General features: G+C 47.1%; 1 protein-coding gene across 1 annotated transcript in view; it reads right to left on the bottom strand.

The window, feature by feature from the left end:
- The window catches only part of PPM1H (protein phosphatase, Mg2+/Mn2+ dependent 1H), a 227,762-nt gene that overhangs the window by 45,999 nt on the left and 160,399 nt on the right, over positions 1 to 21,364 (bottom strand). The window contains exon 6 of the mRNA XM_032493111.1: positions 11,376 to 11,494. Within this exon, the coding sequence (XP_032349002.1) occupies positions 11,376 to 11,494 (119 nt within the window). The remainder of the gene's footprint in view (positions 1 to 11,375; positions 11,495 to 21,364) is intronic.

The following is a 21,364-nucleotide window of genomic DNA, read 5'->3' as shown; positions in this document are numbered from 1 at the left end:
ACACAGCTAGGGAACAACAGAGGTGACGCTCACGGCCAGATCCGCTGCAGAGGGCCCTGTGCTCTTCCACGGTTCCCTGCCCATTCTTGGAAAGCTGTGAATCTGCGTAAATACCACAGCGTGGCGTAACATGCAACAGGACTGCTTCATTACTGATCTCCATCCTCAGAGTGTATCACACAAATTTTTAAAGTCTACCTCCTTTCCAAGTTTTGACAGCAGTCAGTCTCTTGGAAGTTGGAACACACCACTTGCTCAGGCTGCTGCTTCGCGGCAGTAAGGTGGATGTTCGAGGGCGCTGCAGAATTAGGTTTAACCTGAGGTCTGGCTCTCAAGGTGTTCTGTTGATGATAAACTGAGAGGCTTTCAGCTTCTCACCGGGTGACCCAAGGACACCAAGAGGGTTGGAAAACTTTAGGCGGGGGCGGGGGGTGGGCAGGGCGGAGTACCACTCAGGATGAACAGGGATGAGAAACCAGCAAGTTCGATGCCCTGGGAGCATGGCCTCCAGACCTAGCCCAGGTATTCAGTCTGAGCTGGGTTACGGGCACAAGCGTCAATAAGGAAAAAGAAAGGCTCAACTCAAATCTGACTCGCTGTTACAGCGCCAAGGGCTTTATCGCCCCTTATCCCCCTCTCAGGTCCCACCCACAGGCCCCTGCCGGGCACAGTCCTTGGCCAAGCGAGGTGGACAAGGAGGTTCCCAAGCACCAGCAGGAGGATCAGCAGAGGGCTGGAGCCACAAACCTGCTGAAGAGCCAGCCTGCCCAGTGCGGGTTAGTTTCTCACAGCTGTTGCTCACAGGCCTGGTTAGAATGCCTGGGGCTGGTCAAGGTCAGTATTTAAGAATATACAGGAATCACTTGGGAGGTTTTTTTTTGTTTGTTTGTTTTTAAAAAAGAAAAAAAAACCCAAAACAGATTCCAGAACTTCAGGGATTCTGGAAAGTTTAATAATCAACCCAGATGAAAAAGCTTCACTGTGGGTAAACATTCCTCTGACAGTTTGGGTTTGGGTTTGTCCTACACTTGACTGTAAGCACCATGAGGGCAAGCACTGTTTTCATCTTTGTTTCCCCAAAGCCCAGCACAATACTCAGTTCGCTGAATGAGTAAGTGACGGTTAAAACCAATCACTGGCAGAGAAGGCGCCCAGCGCGCTGTCCTTTACGCCACTGAGCAGGAGGAACAGCACTGGCTCGCCCCAGGAGGCTGACACGGCTGGTTTAATCCCAGTGGAATCTGAAGCCAGAATTGGCAGAGTATTAATAAAGCGAAGAATAAAAAGTAGATGTCTCACCAGCATTTTGAGTCCTTACAAAAGATGTGTGTTTAGCGCTTCACCGAGGGACAGACCTAAAACTTTACACGTGCTCTGAATAAGTCTTGGATTGATTCATCTAAAGGTCAGAGGAACATGAAGGCAGGATGAGATCTTTCAGAGTGTGGGGTGGTGGGCCTCCAATTTTATGTGGACTCCTGAGGTGAGCCCAGAACCCGGGGGTTTTAAACCGGCAACCCAGCTGCTTCTGACAAGGATGCCCCCAGGCCACGGTGGGTTAGTGCCTTTATGGGACTGTCACCTTGAACCCAGCAACACTAATTTCCTACTCTGAAACCTAGTGAGCAGAGAAGAAGTGGCAGGGAAAAGAAAAAACTTCACCTGTCTCTGGTAAGAGAGGAATTTTATAACGTAAGCCATGTAGGGCGGACACAGGGAAACGTCTCCTTGGCAGGGAGGCAAAGTACCTGGAACTTTGTCGGAGTGTTGTAGCACTCACTTCTTTGGAATTTCCTTAAGAACAGGATCTTAGAAGTAGGCTGAGGACTGGCCCATATGTCCTTCTAAATACACCATCAGCTCTGTATTTCTGTCCCGCTGTGTGTCATTTTCAGACCTTACAGAGGTGTAGAGCTCTTATGGGTGGAAAGATAAAATTATGTTATTGCCATCTTAGCATGGCATTCAGAGTTTCCCTAATTTACGCCTTAGGCTGCCATCGGGAATGTTATCTAGCCAATACCTACTAATAAGTGCGTATAGGGGTTTCAAACCCTGACATCCCTCTGTGCTGGCTGACAAGTAATGACTGTCCCAAGCCCCCGACTGCCCACATCTGCTGCTCCGGACCCTCCCCTGGAATCCCCATGATGTAAATTAATGCCTGGCACAGCAGGGGGGTTCTAGGACCCAGATGGAGCCGATTCCTCCATGCTGACTGTCAAAATATTTTGAATATTACCTCTGCCTCTCACATTCCCCAAACACGAGACTTATCTTCATGCCTCTGGGCTTCCACTTGCGCTGCACTCTGCCCAGAATGTCCTTCCCTCCTGAAACTCTTCTGTTTCAGACCTCTGGTTCAAACACAACTTCCCCCATGTAGTCTTCCCAAGTCCCAGTCTCCCCTCCTCAAAGCCACTGCTCCCTCTTCCACAGCCAAGTGAGCCAACGGTCTCTTCTTCAAACCCCCTTTTCATAAGCCCTCTATTCTGTCTTGCTTTAGTTATTAATGCACAAATTCCAACACCTCTACCTTCCTCGCTCCTGAGATTTTAAGAAAAGATTTATAGGAAAAATGGGATTGTCCCTGGGCTAGCTGGCCATCTCTATGAAGTGGACGCAGTCTTTTCTGATAAGATCTTTCCTTTGCGAGGACACGCTTCGGGCACTAAGGGGCTGGGTAACCCAGCTGCTCGGCTATGGCTCAGGAGGGCTGCAGTGGTGCCTCAAAAGGTGCCCAGCATAGAGGAAGACGTAAAATCTGTGTATGGATTAAATAAAAAAAAACCTAAAACAAACAAAGAAAAAAACCACAAATAAACTAAAAACACCCTGTCCTGCAGCCCCTAGGGACAGGAGGGCTTCCAATTGTACCAAGGGGGTGTCTTCTCACAGAGAAGGGCCCCCGTTACCTGTGCTCACCTGGGACAGCAGCTGCCCGGCAGGAAGTGGCCAGCGCACCCTGACCTTGCTTCAGTGTCTTGCTTCTCTTGAACTGCCTTCCATATACACACACTACTTTATATAAAATAAATGACCAGGATCTATTGTATAGCACAGAGAACTATAGTCAATATCTTGTAATAGCCTATAGAGGAAAAGAATCTGAAATACATATGTGTATAACTGAATCACTTTGCTGTGCCCCTGAAACAAACATGACATTGAAATCAACTATATTTCAATAAATAAACAAACTGCCTCCCTTTTTCTTTTAAGTTTCTAGCCCCTCGTTACAACTGAGAAACAAGCACCTCAACACTTATTATGAGGGTGTAAACCTCCCGAGTCAAGGACCAGACCTTGCTGACTCTTCCACCCTCCATCACATCTAATGACTGCATTAACAGACACGTAGAGCATTTACGACAAGCCGGGCTTTGTCTGACACACTGGAACATACTAACTCATGCCAGCCCATTATTAGGTTCTGTCATTAGCCCCACTGACATATGTGGAAACCAAGGCAGAGAGAGATGACATGATTTGTCCCAGCCAGGTGGTTTGGCTTCACATCTCTTGTTCTTAAACTACAACTCTAATGTCTGATATGCTGCAGGTGTGCAATAAAGGTTTGTCAAACACAGAAGCCAGTGTCCCCTGGGGTTCCTTGGCTAAAAGGACATTAGCTATTTTAACAGGGATTTGTGCAAGCACTTGACTTCCTAAAAGTTCCCCCAGATGACTTGGAGCTAAGTCACCCTCACACATGGACTGAACAACCCCAAACGATGGTTACTGGGGAGAAGTGGCAGAGAAGTATATGAACCGGTATGGGTAAGTGCTGTGACTGTTCAGAGGATCTGAGGCGGAAAGAAAGGCTTAGAAGCAGTTCGGCCACTTTAAGGACAATATGCTTACACCTATCATTAAAGGGGAGAGGCATGCGAGTGTGTAAAGGGTGCCTGGACGATCAGCAGGGAGCAAGCCAGCTGGGCCTCTCTTTACTTTCTCCTCCCTGTGGCCTGACAATGTCTGTCTGTCTTGGTTTCCAACCATTTGTAAAGACGTCACAGCCTCCGCTGGCCTCATGGGCAGAGCGGCAGGGAGGAGGGCAGGGAGCACGGAGTCATTTATCACTGTCGGGAGATGTGCTACACACAGCAGGGCCGGCTTTCCTCCCTGCTGCTCCTGCAGCTAGAGCTGCAGGTCTTGAAAAGATGCAGAACATGCACATCGCCAATAACCATTCATCATCATGGCTCCAGGAACCTGGGAGCAGTCCCTCCCGATGTGAGGCTGACCCATTCTGCCTTCAGCCCTGGACCCCACAGGAGCATGGAACACGGGGACTTCCCAGGCACCTCATCTCTGTCCTGGCCAGTCCCTGCCCCAGACAATCTCCTGAGGTTTGGGGTTAAAATTCTCTGAAATGCCAGCCAAGCCCTTCCTCTCTCCACAAAGTCAGATTTCCAGATTGCTTTCAGCGATCAGACTGCAGCCAAGGTGGCCCATAATCATTAAATTATGAAAATACAAGTTGCTAGGGGGAAATTAATCCCAGGTTTAAATCAGGAATGGCCCGCTCTCTCGTGAAGTAATTACAAAATTAAAATGTGCTATTTCTCCAGTGAGTATAAAAAGACTCCTTGGTGAAGCCTACGGCCCAACAGCAACATCAGAATCTGCGCCGAGGCGGGACCTGGAAATCCTTCCGTGCCACAATGATGAGAGTCAGGGACATCTGCAGGTAAATTTCCAAAGACTGGGTTAAAAGTGATTAAAATCAAGAAGAAGGAACAGGCCAGCGTTTGCATTTCCCAGGTCCTCTTTAAAGCTCAAAAGTCAAGCTGTTAGAAACTGCAGGCTTTCCAAGTAAGACTAATAATGCTGAGCTAATTAGACCCACAGGTTCGGCCAACATATAAATTCAGCCCAAAGGAGGGACACTGCCCCTTTAAAAACTGCCTGGGGATCAGTGGAAAAGCTAATGAGGAGTGTCAGTTGGGGCTGCTTTACTAGGTGGTCCTCCTGGGGATAAAGCCTGGGGTTTTCTGTAACAGTGCTCCTGTGCTTGGTTCAATAAATCAATTTATATTAAATGTGGGTACAGCTCTAGAGCTGGCTTCATAAAGCATTCTGTGGCATTTCTCAATCTGCTTATACACTTCCCTGTGAGCCTGCTGAATGTGCTGTCGAGGGCATTGAAAAGAGCAATAAAAAATAAGATAGAAGCCGGATCTACAGTATTTCTGAAACTCCACCCAGCCGCTCTAGACCCCGCTCGCTCGGGGCTGCCTCCAGTGACATTCTCTCCAGAAAACGTTTGCTTCTCCAGAAGCAGCCCAATGCCTGGGGGGCTGTGGGGCTCCACCCCCGAGCTGGGCTCCAGACTGCAGACTGAGAATAAAGGTCACCCCAAACAGAATGGGAAGAGTGGGAAGTGAAGTTGCTTTTTATTCCAATCCTCAAGGTCTGAAATGCTCTCCAAGAAGGGAAAGGAAAAGCAAGGGGAGTCAAAGCGCCAAAGGCTGGCACCAGCCTGGGAGGCGGCTGGGCAAGAGAGGAGTGCCACTGACGGCGCAGATGGAATGGGGCTTCCTCCAGGCTGGCCCGCAGGCTTGCCACTGCGGGACGCTGCGGATGAGTCATCCCTAAACACAATGACTGATGATGCCCTGGAAGAGCTGAAAAGTGGAGGGAGGCCCATCCCCCGCTTTCAGATTCAGAGTCCAGCAGTTTGGGGGCCAGAAGCCACAGAAAGTGTTCACACCATTCTGTGCTCAGCTGTTTTTTTTTTTTTTTTAACTCTTTGCTTTTGGGACATTCAGTTACAGACAGCACCTGGCACCGAGCTCCATCCCAATCAGCCCCGCACCCTTATATTACCTAGACTGCAGTGCCGGCTGGTAGGACTTTCTGTGATGATGGAACTGCCCTATGTCTGCATTGTCCACTTCAGGAGCTGCTAGCCACATGTGGCTACTGAGCAACTGAGATGTAGCTGGTGTGACCGGGGAAATGAATTTCTACTTTTATTTAATTTTAATTAATTTAAGTGGCCACAGGTGGTTAGTCATCACTTTGGTGGAGAGTACACAGAATAGAAAAGATATCCTTTGCCTTCATGAAAAGTAGTGAGCACTGAGAGAAGAAAATGGTGGTGGACTCCTCTCTGTTCCCGGGGGGGAAATAGTCTGATCTGCTCTTGGTTTTAAGGGAAATAGATGGTGGGAACAATTACCCAGATGTGTCATCAAGTTAGAATCTGAAAGAGTTAAGGGCTGCAAGGGAGAAAAATGAGAGGCAGAATCTTCCTAATGGAATCTGTCTTTTCCAGAAGCTCTGAAGAACAGAGCAGAGCCCATCCCCTACCAGACAGGAAGGCTGGCAGTGAGGAGCAAAGGAGGTATTATGTAAACAATAGACGTAGGCCCAGGAGTTGCCCAAGGCCCCAGAACCTTGGCAGAGTGAGGACCAGGACGCGAGGAGCGTGTCTCCCCATGCAGAACTCTCTTTCCTAAGTAAGCCATGCCAGCTCAGGTTACCAGCCCAGCCTGCCCCCTGAAATTAGACCATCATAAATGTTAAAAAGGCTTTGTTTAAAGAAAGAATCCTGGTGTGCTTTACTCTTAACCAGAACCATCTGGAAGCAATCTTGCATTCACACGATGGAGTCTCGTCCTCTTTGGCCCTCACTATCTCTACAAATCCCATCAGCGCAGGAACAGCTGCTGGGGAATCTGGCCCGATGCCAGAGGTGAAGCTACAGCCCCCTCCCGCATCAATGTCCTCCTGGGCCCCCAGCTTGCTCGTCACCCCGCAGAGCATGAAGAACATGGTCACAGGAGCAGGGACCTGGTGCCACAGAGCCAGCTGTGAGAAACTGCTGTTTCAACTTGGTAACAGATGCTGGCCAGCCATCTACGGCCTGAGACGGCTCAGAGGGCTGTGGGCTGGACACTCAGCTCATAGCGCCAGTGTGTGAGCATCATGCAAAACCAGCTCGACCCCAAGGGGCACCGGCTGGCCCTGAGCACAAGGCCAGGGTTCTGGCGCCAGGACCAGTGACACCAGGCGAGAAAGTGAAAGCTGGGGCACGTCAGAGACCAACTCAGCACTGGAGGATGCCAGTAGAAAACGCCTTTGTCAATCAAACCACTGTGCAAGCTATCTGAGGAGAGGAAGAAAGGGCGGTGGGGGATCAGGGAAGAGATGGATTTCATTAGCAAAGTCCTGGTGACAATAACCTTTTGTCCTCTACACAATCTGGGCCTGCCAAGCTGCTCCCCAGTCTCTGAGAAAGCACGAGGGCAGGACAGAAAGGATCCCCATCAGGAGGCAACAGATGCATCCCTAATGCTGAGACAAGGCTTCCCGGCACTGACATCCTCTCCCACGCTTCCTCCCGGCTGCAGACGCACCGCAGAAGGCTGGCAGGACGCTCTCTGAGGAGAGGAGTCAATTTTCCCAAGCAGAGGAGATTTCATTCTTTGGGGGACCTTCCCCACCATCAGAACCCCCAAACCACACACAGACTTTTAGTGATGAGCATGAAACACTAGGTTTAATATGGCCCACAGTCCACAGGGTCAGATCAGGAACTAGAAAGCTTCCTACCTCAGAAGCCCCTGGAATGCTCTGTTCCACCCTCTTATCCTCCAAAGGACGGGCCAAGGAGACACCAATCCTGGTAGGCGGCGGTCCCCGCTTACATGTCCATTGCAGCTCAGAACTGAATAATTATGCCTCATCTTACGCTGAAGCAAAGTTGATGCATTGTATCAGAAAGAGTCCTGGACCCAGAATCAGAAACCTAAGTTATTCTAACATGTGTGCATTAGTGGAAGCTGAGTAAGCCACCTAATCTCTCTGAGCCTCCATTTGCCCAACTGCAAAATGGGAACAAGAGGAAAGATCATGGGGCATTTGGCAGTCCACCGCCATAGTGAACGGTGGAGGCCCTGAAGTGACGCTGCCTGGGCTCACATCCTGGCTTCTCCGCTCACTGGCTGTGTAACCTTGAGCAGCTTAGTCCTTGTGCCTCGGTTTCCTCATCTGTAAAACAGACCTGGTGCAGAGGATTATTCAACATGAGGAATCATGTAAAGCTCTCATTGCAGGGCCTGGTCCTTAGCTCTCCCACTGACTGTCAGCCTGCCCACGACTCTCATGATTAGTGGAGGACAAGTGGGGAGATAACAATTTTCACAACTAGGTCTTTGCTACAAGGGAGCAACAGCCTGGCAGCAGGTGCACCCTTATTTGTTAGAAAGGTTTCAGAGAAGCAGGTTCATGGGCCAAGGCTAATTCTGAAGCCAAGAAACATGAAGGAGGGAGGAGGTAAGGCCTAGTCTGTCCCCTTGAGCATGACACATTCCAAATGCTCACCAGTCCACCTTCACTCAATCCCAACACCTTGGTAGTAACTGAAGGCTTTTGTGGGAAGAGGGGCGGCAGATCCTTGTCTCTCTTTCCATTGAATTATTTTGCCAGCCCTTCTCTTCCTATAGACAACCCACAAAGGCAGCAAACTGGGAGCCCACGTTTCTTAAGTCCTAAAAAACAGCTGCTAGATTTGAGGGGTTCTGGAGACTAAAAACATTTTTAAAAAGAACTTATTACGTTGGGCGGGTCGGTGTGAGGGAGAGGGAGTTTACACAGGCAGTGGTCTCAAACGGTTTTAAGCTTCCCAACTTCTTCCAACAAAGATGGAAAGAGCCCTCCTTTTCTTAAGCATCATTTCCCAGTCAAAAGTAACACCAGGTAGGAAGTATCCAAAGATGTACATCAATCTCTGCTCGCAGCCGAAGTTGTGAGCCAACAGCCACGTAGGGAACTTTGCTGAAACAAATGAGCAAATCATGTCCAACTGAAGCCATTCTCAGTCTTGGCTCCTCAGTTATTAGCGACCGTCCGTGGAGTTCTGTGCAATTAAATACAGCCCACTTACGGGCTGTTTACTCGCTAACCGTGCGAATGCAGCGTGTGTGTGTGCACAGTGCGCCCGTGAGAAAGAGAGCGAAAGAGAATAACTGTGTGTGTATAAAGTTGGATGTAATCTAATCCCTGAATTTATCTACATTTAAAAAAATGGTAAGAAGTGGGTAATCTTTAGCCATTTGTTTACCAAGTTTGTTTTGATTGCTGAGACCTGATTTGCCTTCCTGGCACAGACAGGACAGACAAACATCCTTGCCGCAAACTCCACCTGGCTTGTGCATAATAAGCTCCTCTTTCCGATGCTTCTCATGGACCATCCACGACGTCAGCCTGCCCGTCAGCAACTCCTGTCAATCACACTTTTCTTCCTTTCATCCACTAAACCACGTCCTGTCGACTACCTGTCGGGCACAGGATGAGGCACTGGGCTGCCCCTCAGGAGGCTTACAGACTAGCTGAAGAGACATTCTTTAAAAGACAATTGGACTAAGTGATGACTTAGCCCTGACTTTTATCCCGTGGCCTAAATGACCTGGTGTCCTGTTCATTTCCTTGCCTTCTCTGTTTTCTGCTTCCATCTCTCTGTCTGGCTCTAGAGACCTCACGTACGTATCTCTATGTCTGTTTTCCTCTGGGTACCTGAATCTCTTTTCTCTCCTAGTCTGTCTCCTTCAAACTACTGTGACAACAACCTCCCTAAAACATTGCTTTCATCATTTCATTCTCCTCAAAAACACACAAGAGTAACCTGTAGCCTCCCACAGAAAAATCTCAATTTCTCCGCCCGGCTTCCTGTATTCTCAACTATGTTCCCTCGATACCAACTCAGCCTGATTTCCGAAAGCCTCTTCCCCTCTATCTGGCTATCTTCCTCACCGTCTCTTCGATCTGCTCTTTTTGTTTGTTTACAACCATGTGGGTTCCTAACCTGGAATGCCTTTCCTTCCATCTTGCCAAATTCCACCAAAACCAGACCCAACTCCACCATGGCTTTCTGAACTACACTAGTCGTCACTTGAAACTTTTCTTTAAGTGCTGGTTTTGCTGACTGAATAAAAGCGAATTTGCAAGAAAACCTAGTCAGGGGGCAGCAAAACTCCAGAGCTCAGAGCTGCAAATACAGCGAACCCGTTTCAATAATTACGATCACATTTTTGAGCAGGGATACGTATTTTAGGCTTTGTGAGTCATACCGTCTCTGCTACAGATACTCCACTGCCCTGCTGTAGTATGAAGGTAGCGACAGATCAAACATAAACAAGTGAAGGTGATTGTATTTGTTTTTCATCACCGCCGCCACCACCACCCAATGTAGCTGTATTTTTTAAAGTTATTTACAGAAAGGGGTGGTGGGTGGAATTTGGCTCTCAGGCCATAATTTGCTGGGCCCGTTCTATCCAAGAAGAGTGGATACTGGCAAGTATCCACTCTTCTCTTTCAGGTGGCAAAGTACAATCGGAAGTGTCTTAGATCAGCCTCCTACCTTTCCCGGAGAAACTCAACTGTTCCTTTAAGACAGTGTGTACCCTGGGAGTAGATTCCAGCCTAAAAGTCATCACCATGGGAATCTGGGCTGTGACCATCTGTTATAGCTATTTTGGTCAACGAAGTAGAGATAACGGAATCTACTTCTCCGCCTGCGTTGGGGATACGGCAAGGAAAGAGGCCACTGTCTCATTCATCTGTCCCCAGACTGGCAGGAGGCCCCTGGTCAGCATCACAGAGCCTAAGAGCAGATCGTCACCTACCCTTCTTTGTGCCAGGCACGGCTCTCTCACTGCATCCCTACCCCAGCCCTACGAGGCAGAAGTGCTATGCTTTTCAGTTGGGAGAAATAGATGAGGTCTTATCAGTGCTACTGCTGGTCCACAGAAGTGGTTTTGTGTCTTATACAGGTATGTTTTGGGAATAAGATGCCCCTTGCCAAGAGCTCTCACTGCAACCTGCATGTGATGCAATGATGAGGCTAGCTCACCGCCTGCGGTCCTTAGTCGCCCTTCACAGAGTATTCTTTTCACTTTATTCATGGAAATTGGACTCGTAGGGGTTAAGTCGTTTATCCAACTTTGCCTATTCAGAAAGGTCAGAGTCATGATTCAAATCCAAGTCACTCTGGCCAAATAGAGCTTTGGCACATTCCTTAGAGCCCCGCTACCTCTTCAGTAACCCTGACCTAAAATAACCAAGTTCACTGTGTCTCAGAAGCCCCCAAACGCCTGCTCCATGTGAAGTGAGGAGTTACACAGCTTCGTGAGTCTAGAGTCCCCAAGGAGGGCCTCAGAGAGCAGAGAGGCAAACCAACAGCCACGATCTGAGGACTGGCGCCCAGGCGAAAGCAGCGGAAGCGGGCGTAGCCCCTGTTCCTTTCCCGCAAACCCAGGTCTCTGGCTGCCCCTCCTGATCTAAACTGCGTAAGCGGCTTTTTATGGCGGTAACGCCCCCATCACACACGCTGCGGCCGTCCCGAGGCAGGGGGGACACAGTCTTACCAGCCTGTCATATTAAAGTCCCTGTAGAGCATCTTCTTTCCAAGTTCCTTTCTCTGTACTCTCCTTGGAAACTCCAAATGTGTGAACTCATTTCCCAGCAAGTGAGGCTGCATGAATGCCTAAGAGCAAAAAGAAAAGAAAAGGGGGAGAAAAAAAACACATACACATATTTAGAGGGAAAAAAACACGACCCAAGGATGTTTTGCAAATTGAGACAGGCCACTTTCAAAAACTAAAAAATGGTTCTCATATTTAAGGGCGCTAAATAGATTTAAGAATCTAAATACAAAGAGAATATCAACAAGTAAAAACATCATGAATGCAATTTATAAAGGGATGTGACTTTTTCATTTGAGATAATAAATGAATTGGAATCAGAGACATGCCTCTCTCAAATAAGGAAAAGGTTCACTTTTTGATTCAAATCCGAGATGGTTTTGCTCTGCTGAACGGCATGTTGAGGAGGCAGTAACACTCCCCCTGCCCTGACTCTCTCCCCCCGGCTTTCTCTGCGCTCCCCCTGCTCATACTCCTAGTCATCGCAGCCTTGCCTCCTCCAAAGGCTGCTTGTGAGTCTCAATGTCAACACAATGGCCTGAGAGAGCGAGCTGGGGCTGGCTACATCAGACAGGAACTTTCTGTTGTACTCCCTCCATTTTGCTCTGCAGTAATTTGATCATGTAATTGGAAGACTATTCCAGAGCAGATGGCTTCTTCCCCTCCCCCAAATCTCTGTTCACACTGCAAAAGTCTTGAGCAAACAGCCACTTAGGGAATTGCTTTGAAACAACAAACAGTCTCATTGTCACATTCAAAATTCATATCCAGCTCTCCAAGAGAGGGACTGCTCAAGTATCAACTTCCCTGCTCAGAGGCCACACACCATAAGCAGACCTGCAGCGGAGCTTCCCTGCACAAGACGTACACCTGCTTATTAGCGGTGTGGTGGAATGGATTTCTCTCTCTCTCTCTCTCTCTGGCAGGGAAAAGAGCGGGCAGAGAAATCACGGCCTGGCACTGCAGGGAAGCGAGGGATCCCTGCCACAGGACAGATGGCCATGTCCTCAGTCTACTGGAAACAGGCATCTCCCACAGCCTCCTTCCCAGGACCCGACACCGGCAGATTCCCCACTGACTCTCATGGTGGTTCAGAGGTATAGCTGGATGCTGGTTATCAGATGCTAAGCACATCAGGAGTCAAAGGAAGCAGCTGAATTGTCCCCAGGCTGGACAGACTGGGATGGCTAATGGAACTCTGAGCTAGTGATGCTTAGCAGGCTTGGGGACAGGACTGAGGGAGAGAAGGGGAGCTGTCCTGTCTGCTGTCACTCTAGCAGGTTTCAGTTCGGGGTGGAGGGGGGAGGATTCTGGACCATCTTCAAGGGGCTCTGAAACCTCTGCTGGGGATGAGGCTTCAGCTGCCTGTGGGTTCAAGGACACTTAAACACTGGGTTTTACAGACAGGCTCCCCGGGAATGAGGAAGGAAGGAACTAATATTTATAGAGCAGGTCAGTGGGGTGGGCTTTGGGTGACATGGACTTGGGTTTGAATCCAAGCTCTGCATTTATAAGCTGAGTGATTTTAGTGGGTGATTTCATTTCTTGGGACCCAGTTTCCTTACCTGTACAATGAGATTAACTGCAGATTTATCTCACACTGTTTTGATAATGAAATGAAACGACAACTATAATGCACTTACCATGATTGTCTCTGCTCATAAAAAGAGAAGAATTTATTCATCCACTGATTATTGAGTCCTCCTGGATCCTGAGTACTGCAGTCAGTGTTCTGTGAGCTCTCATTTCACACCCCGCAACAACCTCATGGGCGGGACTGGCTACCTAATTTGAGGGGCCCAGTGTAAAAGGAGAATGTGAAGCCTGTCTTCAAAATGAAAAATTTCAAGATGGTGACAAGCAGAGCATTAAATCAGGTGCAGGGCCCTGGGCAACGGCACGAACCACACATCCATGAAGCCAGCTGTGCTTACAGAGCAGACAGGATTTTCTTCCTCTCCTTTATTCTGGTCCACCCGCAAAAACTAAGGACCAGAGGCATCAATAGTCAACAAACAGCAGCACCTTTACATGCCCTTTATCACCTCGCAGAACTGTGGGGCTGTATGAGTATGGCGTTTCTGTCTCCCCCTAACCCCTTCCAAGCTGGAGTTAACACTGATTCAGGGGTCACTACACACCAGGTACTTGATACACCTCAACAACCCTACTAAGCACATGTCATCGACTCAATTTCCAAATGAGGGGACTAAGATCCAGAGAGCTTAGGACCCTCACCCAAGGTCACCATCCAGGACTGGGCGGTTCTACAGCGTGAGCCTAACAGCCCACCCGTAACGCCCATCCTAACCCTCAGGCTGGCCCTTATCCTGCACACACATTTACGAAAGACAGTAAGTGAGCGACGACGGGACAACAATGGGTCCTGTTGCTCCTGGGCCATGAAAAGTCTGAACCATAGCCAAGTTCCCACAAGGATCCTGTCAACAAAAAAATTACGGATCTGTACATAGCTTGGCCACAAGGATGCTCCTGAAGTAGCGAGGAGAAATCATTTAATGATATGAGGGGTTAAACTAGCATAAATCCATCCAAAAAATCTACACTGTCACTTACAAAGGTGCTGTAGAGAATATGTAATCACATGAAAATGCTGATGTGTTTGTAAAAAGCAGGTTATCACACTGTGCCGTCTGCGCGTGTCAATGTGTACGAGCTTGTGTGAGCAGGGTCATATATACACAGATCTGTACGTGACATACATGTATACAAACATGAGGACGCGTGTATAAATATAGACACACGATACACATACATATTGCACAACAAACGGGTTTGGATCCAAGAGCCATCCCTAAGTACATCTTGTGGCCCTGTGCCCTCTCTGCTGGTATACGTTTGCCTGGGCAGTTGTACCAGAAGTCCGCAGGGTAGTGGGAACTCCCCAGCAACTCGCTATTTGAGGGGCCACCTCGCCTCTTCCTCTGAGCATAAGCAGGTTCAGAGGGACCCGGAACCCTGTGTCACCTGTGACATCCATCGCCCCTTCACATGCAGAGCCCCTCAAGGTTCCCACAGACCACCTGCTTCTCCTGTCACAACAACAGGCTTCTGTATTTCATCTGTTCTACGACGCCCTTTATAACTGTGCCATTATTTTGGTACTCGAAGAAGGGAAAAGGCTGCCAATTAAACTAGGCAGAATGCTTTCTTGCCTTTTTCAATTTTTTATTTATTATTTTTGAAAGCACTCCTTGTAGACTTAAAATTCTATAACTACCGTGCATATTTAGGAAGGGATATGTAAGTGAGGTGCTGATTATGGTTGTTCCAAACGTTCTTGCGTTTAGACTCCTACGGCGCGGGCGCCCATCACATTCTGACTCCGAATCATTCCACGTTGGTGATTTCCGCCCCCCCCCCCCGCCCCCGAGCGGCCTGTGTTTCAGGGGCGCGTGGGTGACGCAGCATTTCCTGCACAAGCCACAAAAGCCCCACAGGCCTCGGAGGCAGGGGTGTGACGTTGTGAAGCCAAACTGCAGTCATCCGGAGCCCACTTACTCCGTGACTCCACTTCGGGAACGTGTCTGAGCAAGTCTGGTCCCCACCCCCCCACCCCCACCCCCGGCCCCGCCATCTGACTGTTGGATCCGAAGAGGCTGAAAGCGCGCCTCGCTTTTTGTCTGCAGGGGTTTCCCCAAGCGCTGGACGCCCAGCCTGCAGTCGGGAGCTGCTCTTTTCATGTCTGCTCACGCCCGGGGGGTAACAGCCGTGTCCTGCCTGCCACCTGGCTGACAGCCCCAGCCAACTGTAGAATGTCCCCACTTCAGATATGTCAAAACGTAAAAGGAAAAAAGTGCCTGAGCTCTGAGGAAATACTGTGATGTTCATCCCCCACTGATCTGGATGTCACACCCTTGGATTTCTCCCTCTTTCGGGTTATTTTTCTTCCTCTGGCTAATTGCCACAGCACATTTCACATGTCACATGACATTTTCTGCTACAGCCACGCCTACCATAGAATCTATACGTATTCCCTGTGAACCTCAGACATATCCCCCAGGACGTATTTTTACTACACTTTAAAATCCCCATCCCCATCCTCATCTTTGGCTTCCTTCTTTCTTTCTTTTTAGGTTTTTTTTTGGGGGGGGGTATATTTTAGCTTTTTCTTTCTGCTATTTGGATGCTATTTGGATATATGTATGTTAGAAACATCTGTCTAGTGGCACACGTAATACTAGCTACACTTGAGTGTGTTCATTATTTTTAAAACCTTAGCTACACTCTAGTGCCCTGCCTAGCACCAAACACAGTAAAGGCTTTAAGTATTTGCTGGAAGAATGAGTATAGAAAATTCTGACCTGCTTTCCACAATTACATTTTAGTTTTTATTTAAACTTTACAAAATAATACAACATAGCTTTCAATCTTTTGAAAAAATTAAAACTAAGGCCCATGGCACATAAAAACAATCTTGGACACATGTTAACATATTTTGGATTTAGTTAACCTTTCCTAATTCGATAGACACCTTCCTGTAAAACCACGTGTGTGTGGGTACAGTCACACCATTAAAAAAAACCCATGATGACTTCGCAGTCCTGACAACGTCTACAGAATGTTATGTCTCTTCTTTGCCTAATAAGCATGCTGACTGGAAACTGAGAAATGTATTTTTTCTAAGATCCAACGTAAAGTGTGCTGACCTGCCCCATGTAAAGAAAAATTGGACCTCTTTTTGTACCTCCATTTTTAACCTAGCTAAATTTTGAGACTTTCTGCCAAGGAATACAGAGTGCTCATAACTAAGGGGAGGGAAGGGTCAGGTGCGAACCACAGAGGGCACCTGGGGGGGAAGCTTGGTCACCACTGCCCCAGCAAAACCAAAGGCAGGTCACCAAGAGTCTTTTAAGGACTCTGGAGAGTGCAGGTTTGCTAACATGAGGGTAAGACGTATCCTTGCCACTTGGTGTCTGGGCAGCTGATGAGAACACACTTCCAGATATGGTTACATTCAGCCAGGGACGAGAAGAGGCATCCTCTCTAGGGAAAGGACACGGGAGTACTCTGCCATGCCGAGAAGTGGCAGGACACCAGGGACAGCGAAGAGGAGGAGCAGACGTCTTCTAGCTGCTCTCCTCTCTAGCCCTGAGCAGAAGCTAGCTTCAAGGGAAGGGGCTGGAGGTGAGCACCACACTGAAGAAACCCAGCCATCCATCCTGTTGAGAGTCTCTGATGGAGCCATAACAGGAGGAGACAGGCCTGAAGAAGAGCTGCCTCCTGGGATCCCCTAGGAAGTCTCTCACCAGCACAGAATGTGTGACTGACCTGAACCCCGGTCGTCTTGCTCCAGAGCACATGGATCTGAGCCCCATCCTCCTGGGCTTGTGCAGAGCTTTGAGCTTCTTGGCCAGGCAGGAAGAAACCAGGGAGTGGAAGCAGGAGCCCAGACCCCAGGGAGTAACACTTACGTACTGGTTCTGGCAGGAGGCTGGGCACCAGGTTTCCTGTGGACACTGAGACCGTGGTTCTGGAGGTTACTCAAAATTGCCTGCTGGGGAACACGAACTGCTTCCTCCTTTCAATAAAATGTCCTACTGCTGCCTTGTCATCAGCTTGCCAGTGAGTAGTTCCAGCCAAGGAGGGAACTGTCCCAGGTTTTGGGGTAGCCAGCCAATGGAATTCAAGCACGTAACACATGAACTCCTGCAGGTGTGGGTATCAGGGGTTAGGGATTCAAACCAAAAAGATGCCCCTCCGCTCGGAGCTCACGCACTAGCAGGGAAGAACGAGGAAGGCTCATGGGTGGACAGGGAGCTATGCCCAGTGGGGTCACTGGGTGGGGTCAGAGAGAATGGGAAAGACTTTTTTTAATTATTTTAAACAGATTTTTTAATTTTAACTTTTAAAATTTTTTATTGAAGTATAGTTGGTTTACAGTGTTTCAGGTGTATAGCAAAATGATTCAGTTATATGTATGTGTGTGTGTGTATATATATATATATGCATTCTTTTTCAGATTCCATTATAGGTTATTATGAGATGTTGAATACAGTGCTAATCAGGAGGTCCTTGTTTACCTATTTTATATATAGTTGTATCTATTAATCCCAGATTTCCAATTTATCCCCCTCCTTTCTGCTTTGTTAACTGTAAGTTTGTTTTCTATGTCTGTGAATCTGTTTTGTAAATAAGTTCATTTGTGTTAACTATAAGATTCCACATGTAAGTGGTATCATATTTGTCTTTCTCTGTCTGACTTACTTCACTCGGTATAATCTCTAGGTCCATCCATGTTGTTGCAACTGGCATCATTCCATTCTTTTTTATGGCTGAGTAGTAGTCCACTGTGTGTATATGCATATGTGTGTGCATGTGTGCACACACATACCCCACATCTTCCTTACCCATTCATCTGTCAATAGACATTTAGGTTGCTTCCATGTCTTGGCTATTATAGTGCTGCTATGAACACTGAAGTGCATGTATCTTTTCAAATTAGAGTTCTCATCTTTTTCAGATACATGCCCAGGAGTGGGACTGCTGGATCATATGGTAACACAATTTTTAGTTTTTTAAGGAAACTCCATACTGTTCTCCACAGTGGCTGCATCAATTTACATTTCCACCAACAGTGTAGGAGGGTTCCTTTTTCTCCACACTCTCTCCAGCATTTATTATTTGTAGACTTTTTGATGATGGTCATTCTGATCAGCGTGAGGTGATAGATACCTTGTTGTAGTTTTGATTTGCATTTCTCTAATAATTAGCAATGTTGAGCATCTCTCCATGTGCCTATTGGCCATCTGCAGGTCTTCTTTGGAGAAATATCTATTTAGGTCTTCTGTACATTTTTAGATTGTTTTTTGTTTTGTTTTGTTTTGTTTTTTGATATTGAGTAGTATGAGCTGTTTATATATTTTAAAAATTACGCTCTTGTTGGCAGCATCGCTTGCAAATATTTCTCCCATTCTTTTCACTTTGTTGATAGTTTCCTTTGCTGTGTAAAAGCTTTTAAGTTTAATTAGATAGGTCCCATTTGTTTATTTGTGCTTCTGTTTCTATTACTCTAAGAGATGAATCCGAAAAAAATATTGCTGTGATTAATGCCAAAGAGTGTTCTGCCTATGTTTTCCTCTAGGTGAAAAGGCTTTTCAGGGCGCTGGGGCATGGGCGGCAAGAGCAGAGGCAGGGAAGCAGGGGGCGGCGAGGTGTGGGGGGCTTTTGGAGCTACTCTTAGGGGAGACAGCAGAGTGGGACAGAGAGGCAGCAGGCCTGTGGCTTTCTGGGAAACCTGTCCTGCTGTTTGGCCTGGAGCTCTCACAGGAAGGCCCCTCCTACAGAGGGTGATATACACTTAAATGAAGTCAATATACTTAAAAAAAAAAAAACAACAGCTTTTCAATGAAGTATTATATATGTACAGTACAGTGCTCAGACCACATGTATGCAGGGGGATGGATTTTCACAAATTAAACACACCCATGGAACTAGCATCCAGATCAAAAACCAGAACATCACCAGCACCCTGGGGTCGGGACTCCATTCAATCCCTGCTGCTGCCCCCGAGCAAAGCACTGTCCCCACACTTCCCAGTCGGGCGTGCCTGTTTCTAGACTTCCCATGGAATCCAGAGGCTGGAGGTTAACTCTGCGAGATGCATCCACGTCGTTGCGTGTAGTTACAACTTGTTTATTCCACCCTGTGACTGTGCCAGTTTTATTTACCATTCTGCTCTCCACGGGCACTCGGGTAGCTTCCAGTTTTGGCTCTTACAAACAAGGCTGCCACGCACATTCTAGTCTTTTGGTGTGAACAGAGGTCCACACTTCGTTTGCTGTGTACCCTGGAGTGGAACTGCTGGGCAAAATCCTTTTCCAAGGTAGTTAGCTGTTCCCATTTCCACTCCCATCAGCAGAATACAGAAAGTAAAAATATTCTCGTGTGAAATGAGAAGGCACATTCCAGGGTAGGAAATGCTTTGTAAAATCCTCTAACTAGAAAAACTGTATATAAATTAATTGTTTTAATGTTTAGACCTCTCAGTACATGAGAGGAAGTTATCAAAATGAGGATTTTCAGCATTCAATCTAAATCTTTTTTAAAAATTGAATAATCTCTCCTCTTTCTTGCCCTTGGGAGGGGGAGAACCTCATCAGATTATAGAGGAGGACTGGAAGCCTTGCATTTCAAGATGATTTATCATGATAGAAGTCTAAGGTCATGAATGAAATGAAATTAATAATGTCAGCCAAGCCACTGGTGATCACTAACGGTCACACTAACGGTCAAATGAGATGGCTCTTCCAGAGCCAAGGCTGGCTGCCTGATTTATAGTGCAGGAGCGGAATTTTCTGGTTTGGGTTTAAAAAAATAATAAAGGAAAAATGTGAAATGGCTGAGGCCTAAATATGTAGGGGTTAGAGTCTTTCATAAAGAATACTCTCCATCTTAATTGCTCTTTAAAAATCTCCAAGTAGCAAGAGCCAAGCCTGTAGATACAGGCAACTACAGAATTGGATATTAAATACAATTCCGTCTGGTTTATGTGGATGTCAAGGATAAGTCACATTTAAATTTCTACACGGGGGCGCTCATCTGTCAGAGGAGGAGCATGCCCCCCCAGAACAGCTTTAAAATGGTAAAATGTAGATCTTATGATAAAGGAGCCACATGGAAACCAGAATACTAATAGAGATATTAAACAAAATTGCCTAGATCTGTCAACTCTATAACAGTTTAATGTATAGAATAAGGGGTAAAAAGTGTTCATTTACATAGAACATATAAGGTTTCCATATTCATATGCCTAATGCTGCCTCTTCCCAAGTAAAAATCTGGGGAAAGGCATTCATTTGTAGAGAGAATAACTCAAGTCAGCAGAAAGGATTCGCCTGCAGATCTTCAATCTCTTTGCTTCTGCAAGTGGGATGGAGAAATTTTATAAAAGGCCACAGTAGTCCCGATGGCAGGATGGCCATGAAGAAGTTCTTCATACATAGTTATATTTGAAAACTACGAGGTTTTATCTTGTCCCCGATCCAGGCCCTGTTGTAAGCACTACAAGTGTTCACTTGTTAATCCTCATCCCAATCCTGTGAGGGTCCTGTAACTACCCCAGTTCACACATAAAGCAACTAAAGCACAGAAGACAATCTGTGGGTAAGTTTTTGCCCAAGTAAAGCTCAGTGAATCCTACCGGCCTCTCTCAAAGCATATTTAGCTTCAACATACTTAAAGGATGTATGACATTATCTTGTTTCCTCACACTGAGATCAATTCTCAAGGGACCCTATGGGGAGATGGCTCTGGCTTTATGTGCCCAACTTTTTATTCAGAATATTTTGTAGGACCAGGGCTTTTCCATATGTGTAGCAACTGCACAGAAAGACTGATTTCTTTTTTTTTTTTTTTTTAAAGAAGAAAAGGTAGGGATTCCTTCTCATAATGATTTTGTTCTGCTGTGTAGAATGCATTTTCTTAGGTCTGCACAGTAGGTTTAGAGGGCCTCCACGACAAGTCTCTGACCCTCCCAATCTGGAATAAACAAAACACGCATTTATATTCATTTTCAAAATAAGGTGCTGGAAGCAGTGAGGTTCAATTATAAAGGCTAATGTCTTCAGAGTCTTCCCTAAAGCCAGGCAGTGCTCGTAGGGAAGCCAAGTGTCAGCTCTGCCCCTGAAGCCCTGGGCAGTGCCAGTTTCACACTAAAATTCTTATGGCTTCTTCTTGATGCAACTGATAGTAAATAGGAAAAATGTCAACCACTCTAGCCTGCCATTTTTTAATTTGAGATTTTGAAACTCATACGCAGTTTTGCAAAAGGGGTTAAACGGGGAAAGAGGTGGGATTGGAGTGGATTTGTCCAAGACTGCGTCATCAAGCAAAGCAGAGTGGCGGGGAAGCTGCCTCCCTGTGACTGAAGCCAGGCTCTCGGGCTTAACAACCTGCTCCCAAGGTCAAGG

The sequence above is a fragment of the Camelus ferus genome, chromosome 12 (genome assembly GCF_009834535.1).
Source record: "Camelus ferus isolate YT-003-E chromosome 12, BCGSAC_Cfer_1.0, whole genome shotgun sequence".
Taxonomy (NCBI): Eukaryota; Metazoa; Chordata; class Mammalia; order Artiodactyla; family Camelidae; genus Camelus; species Camelus ferus.
Note: the sequence above shows the minus strand (reverse complement) of the source record. Positions and strands in the feature narration are given on the sequence as shown.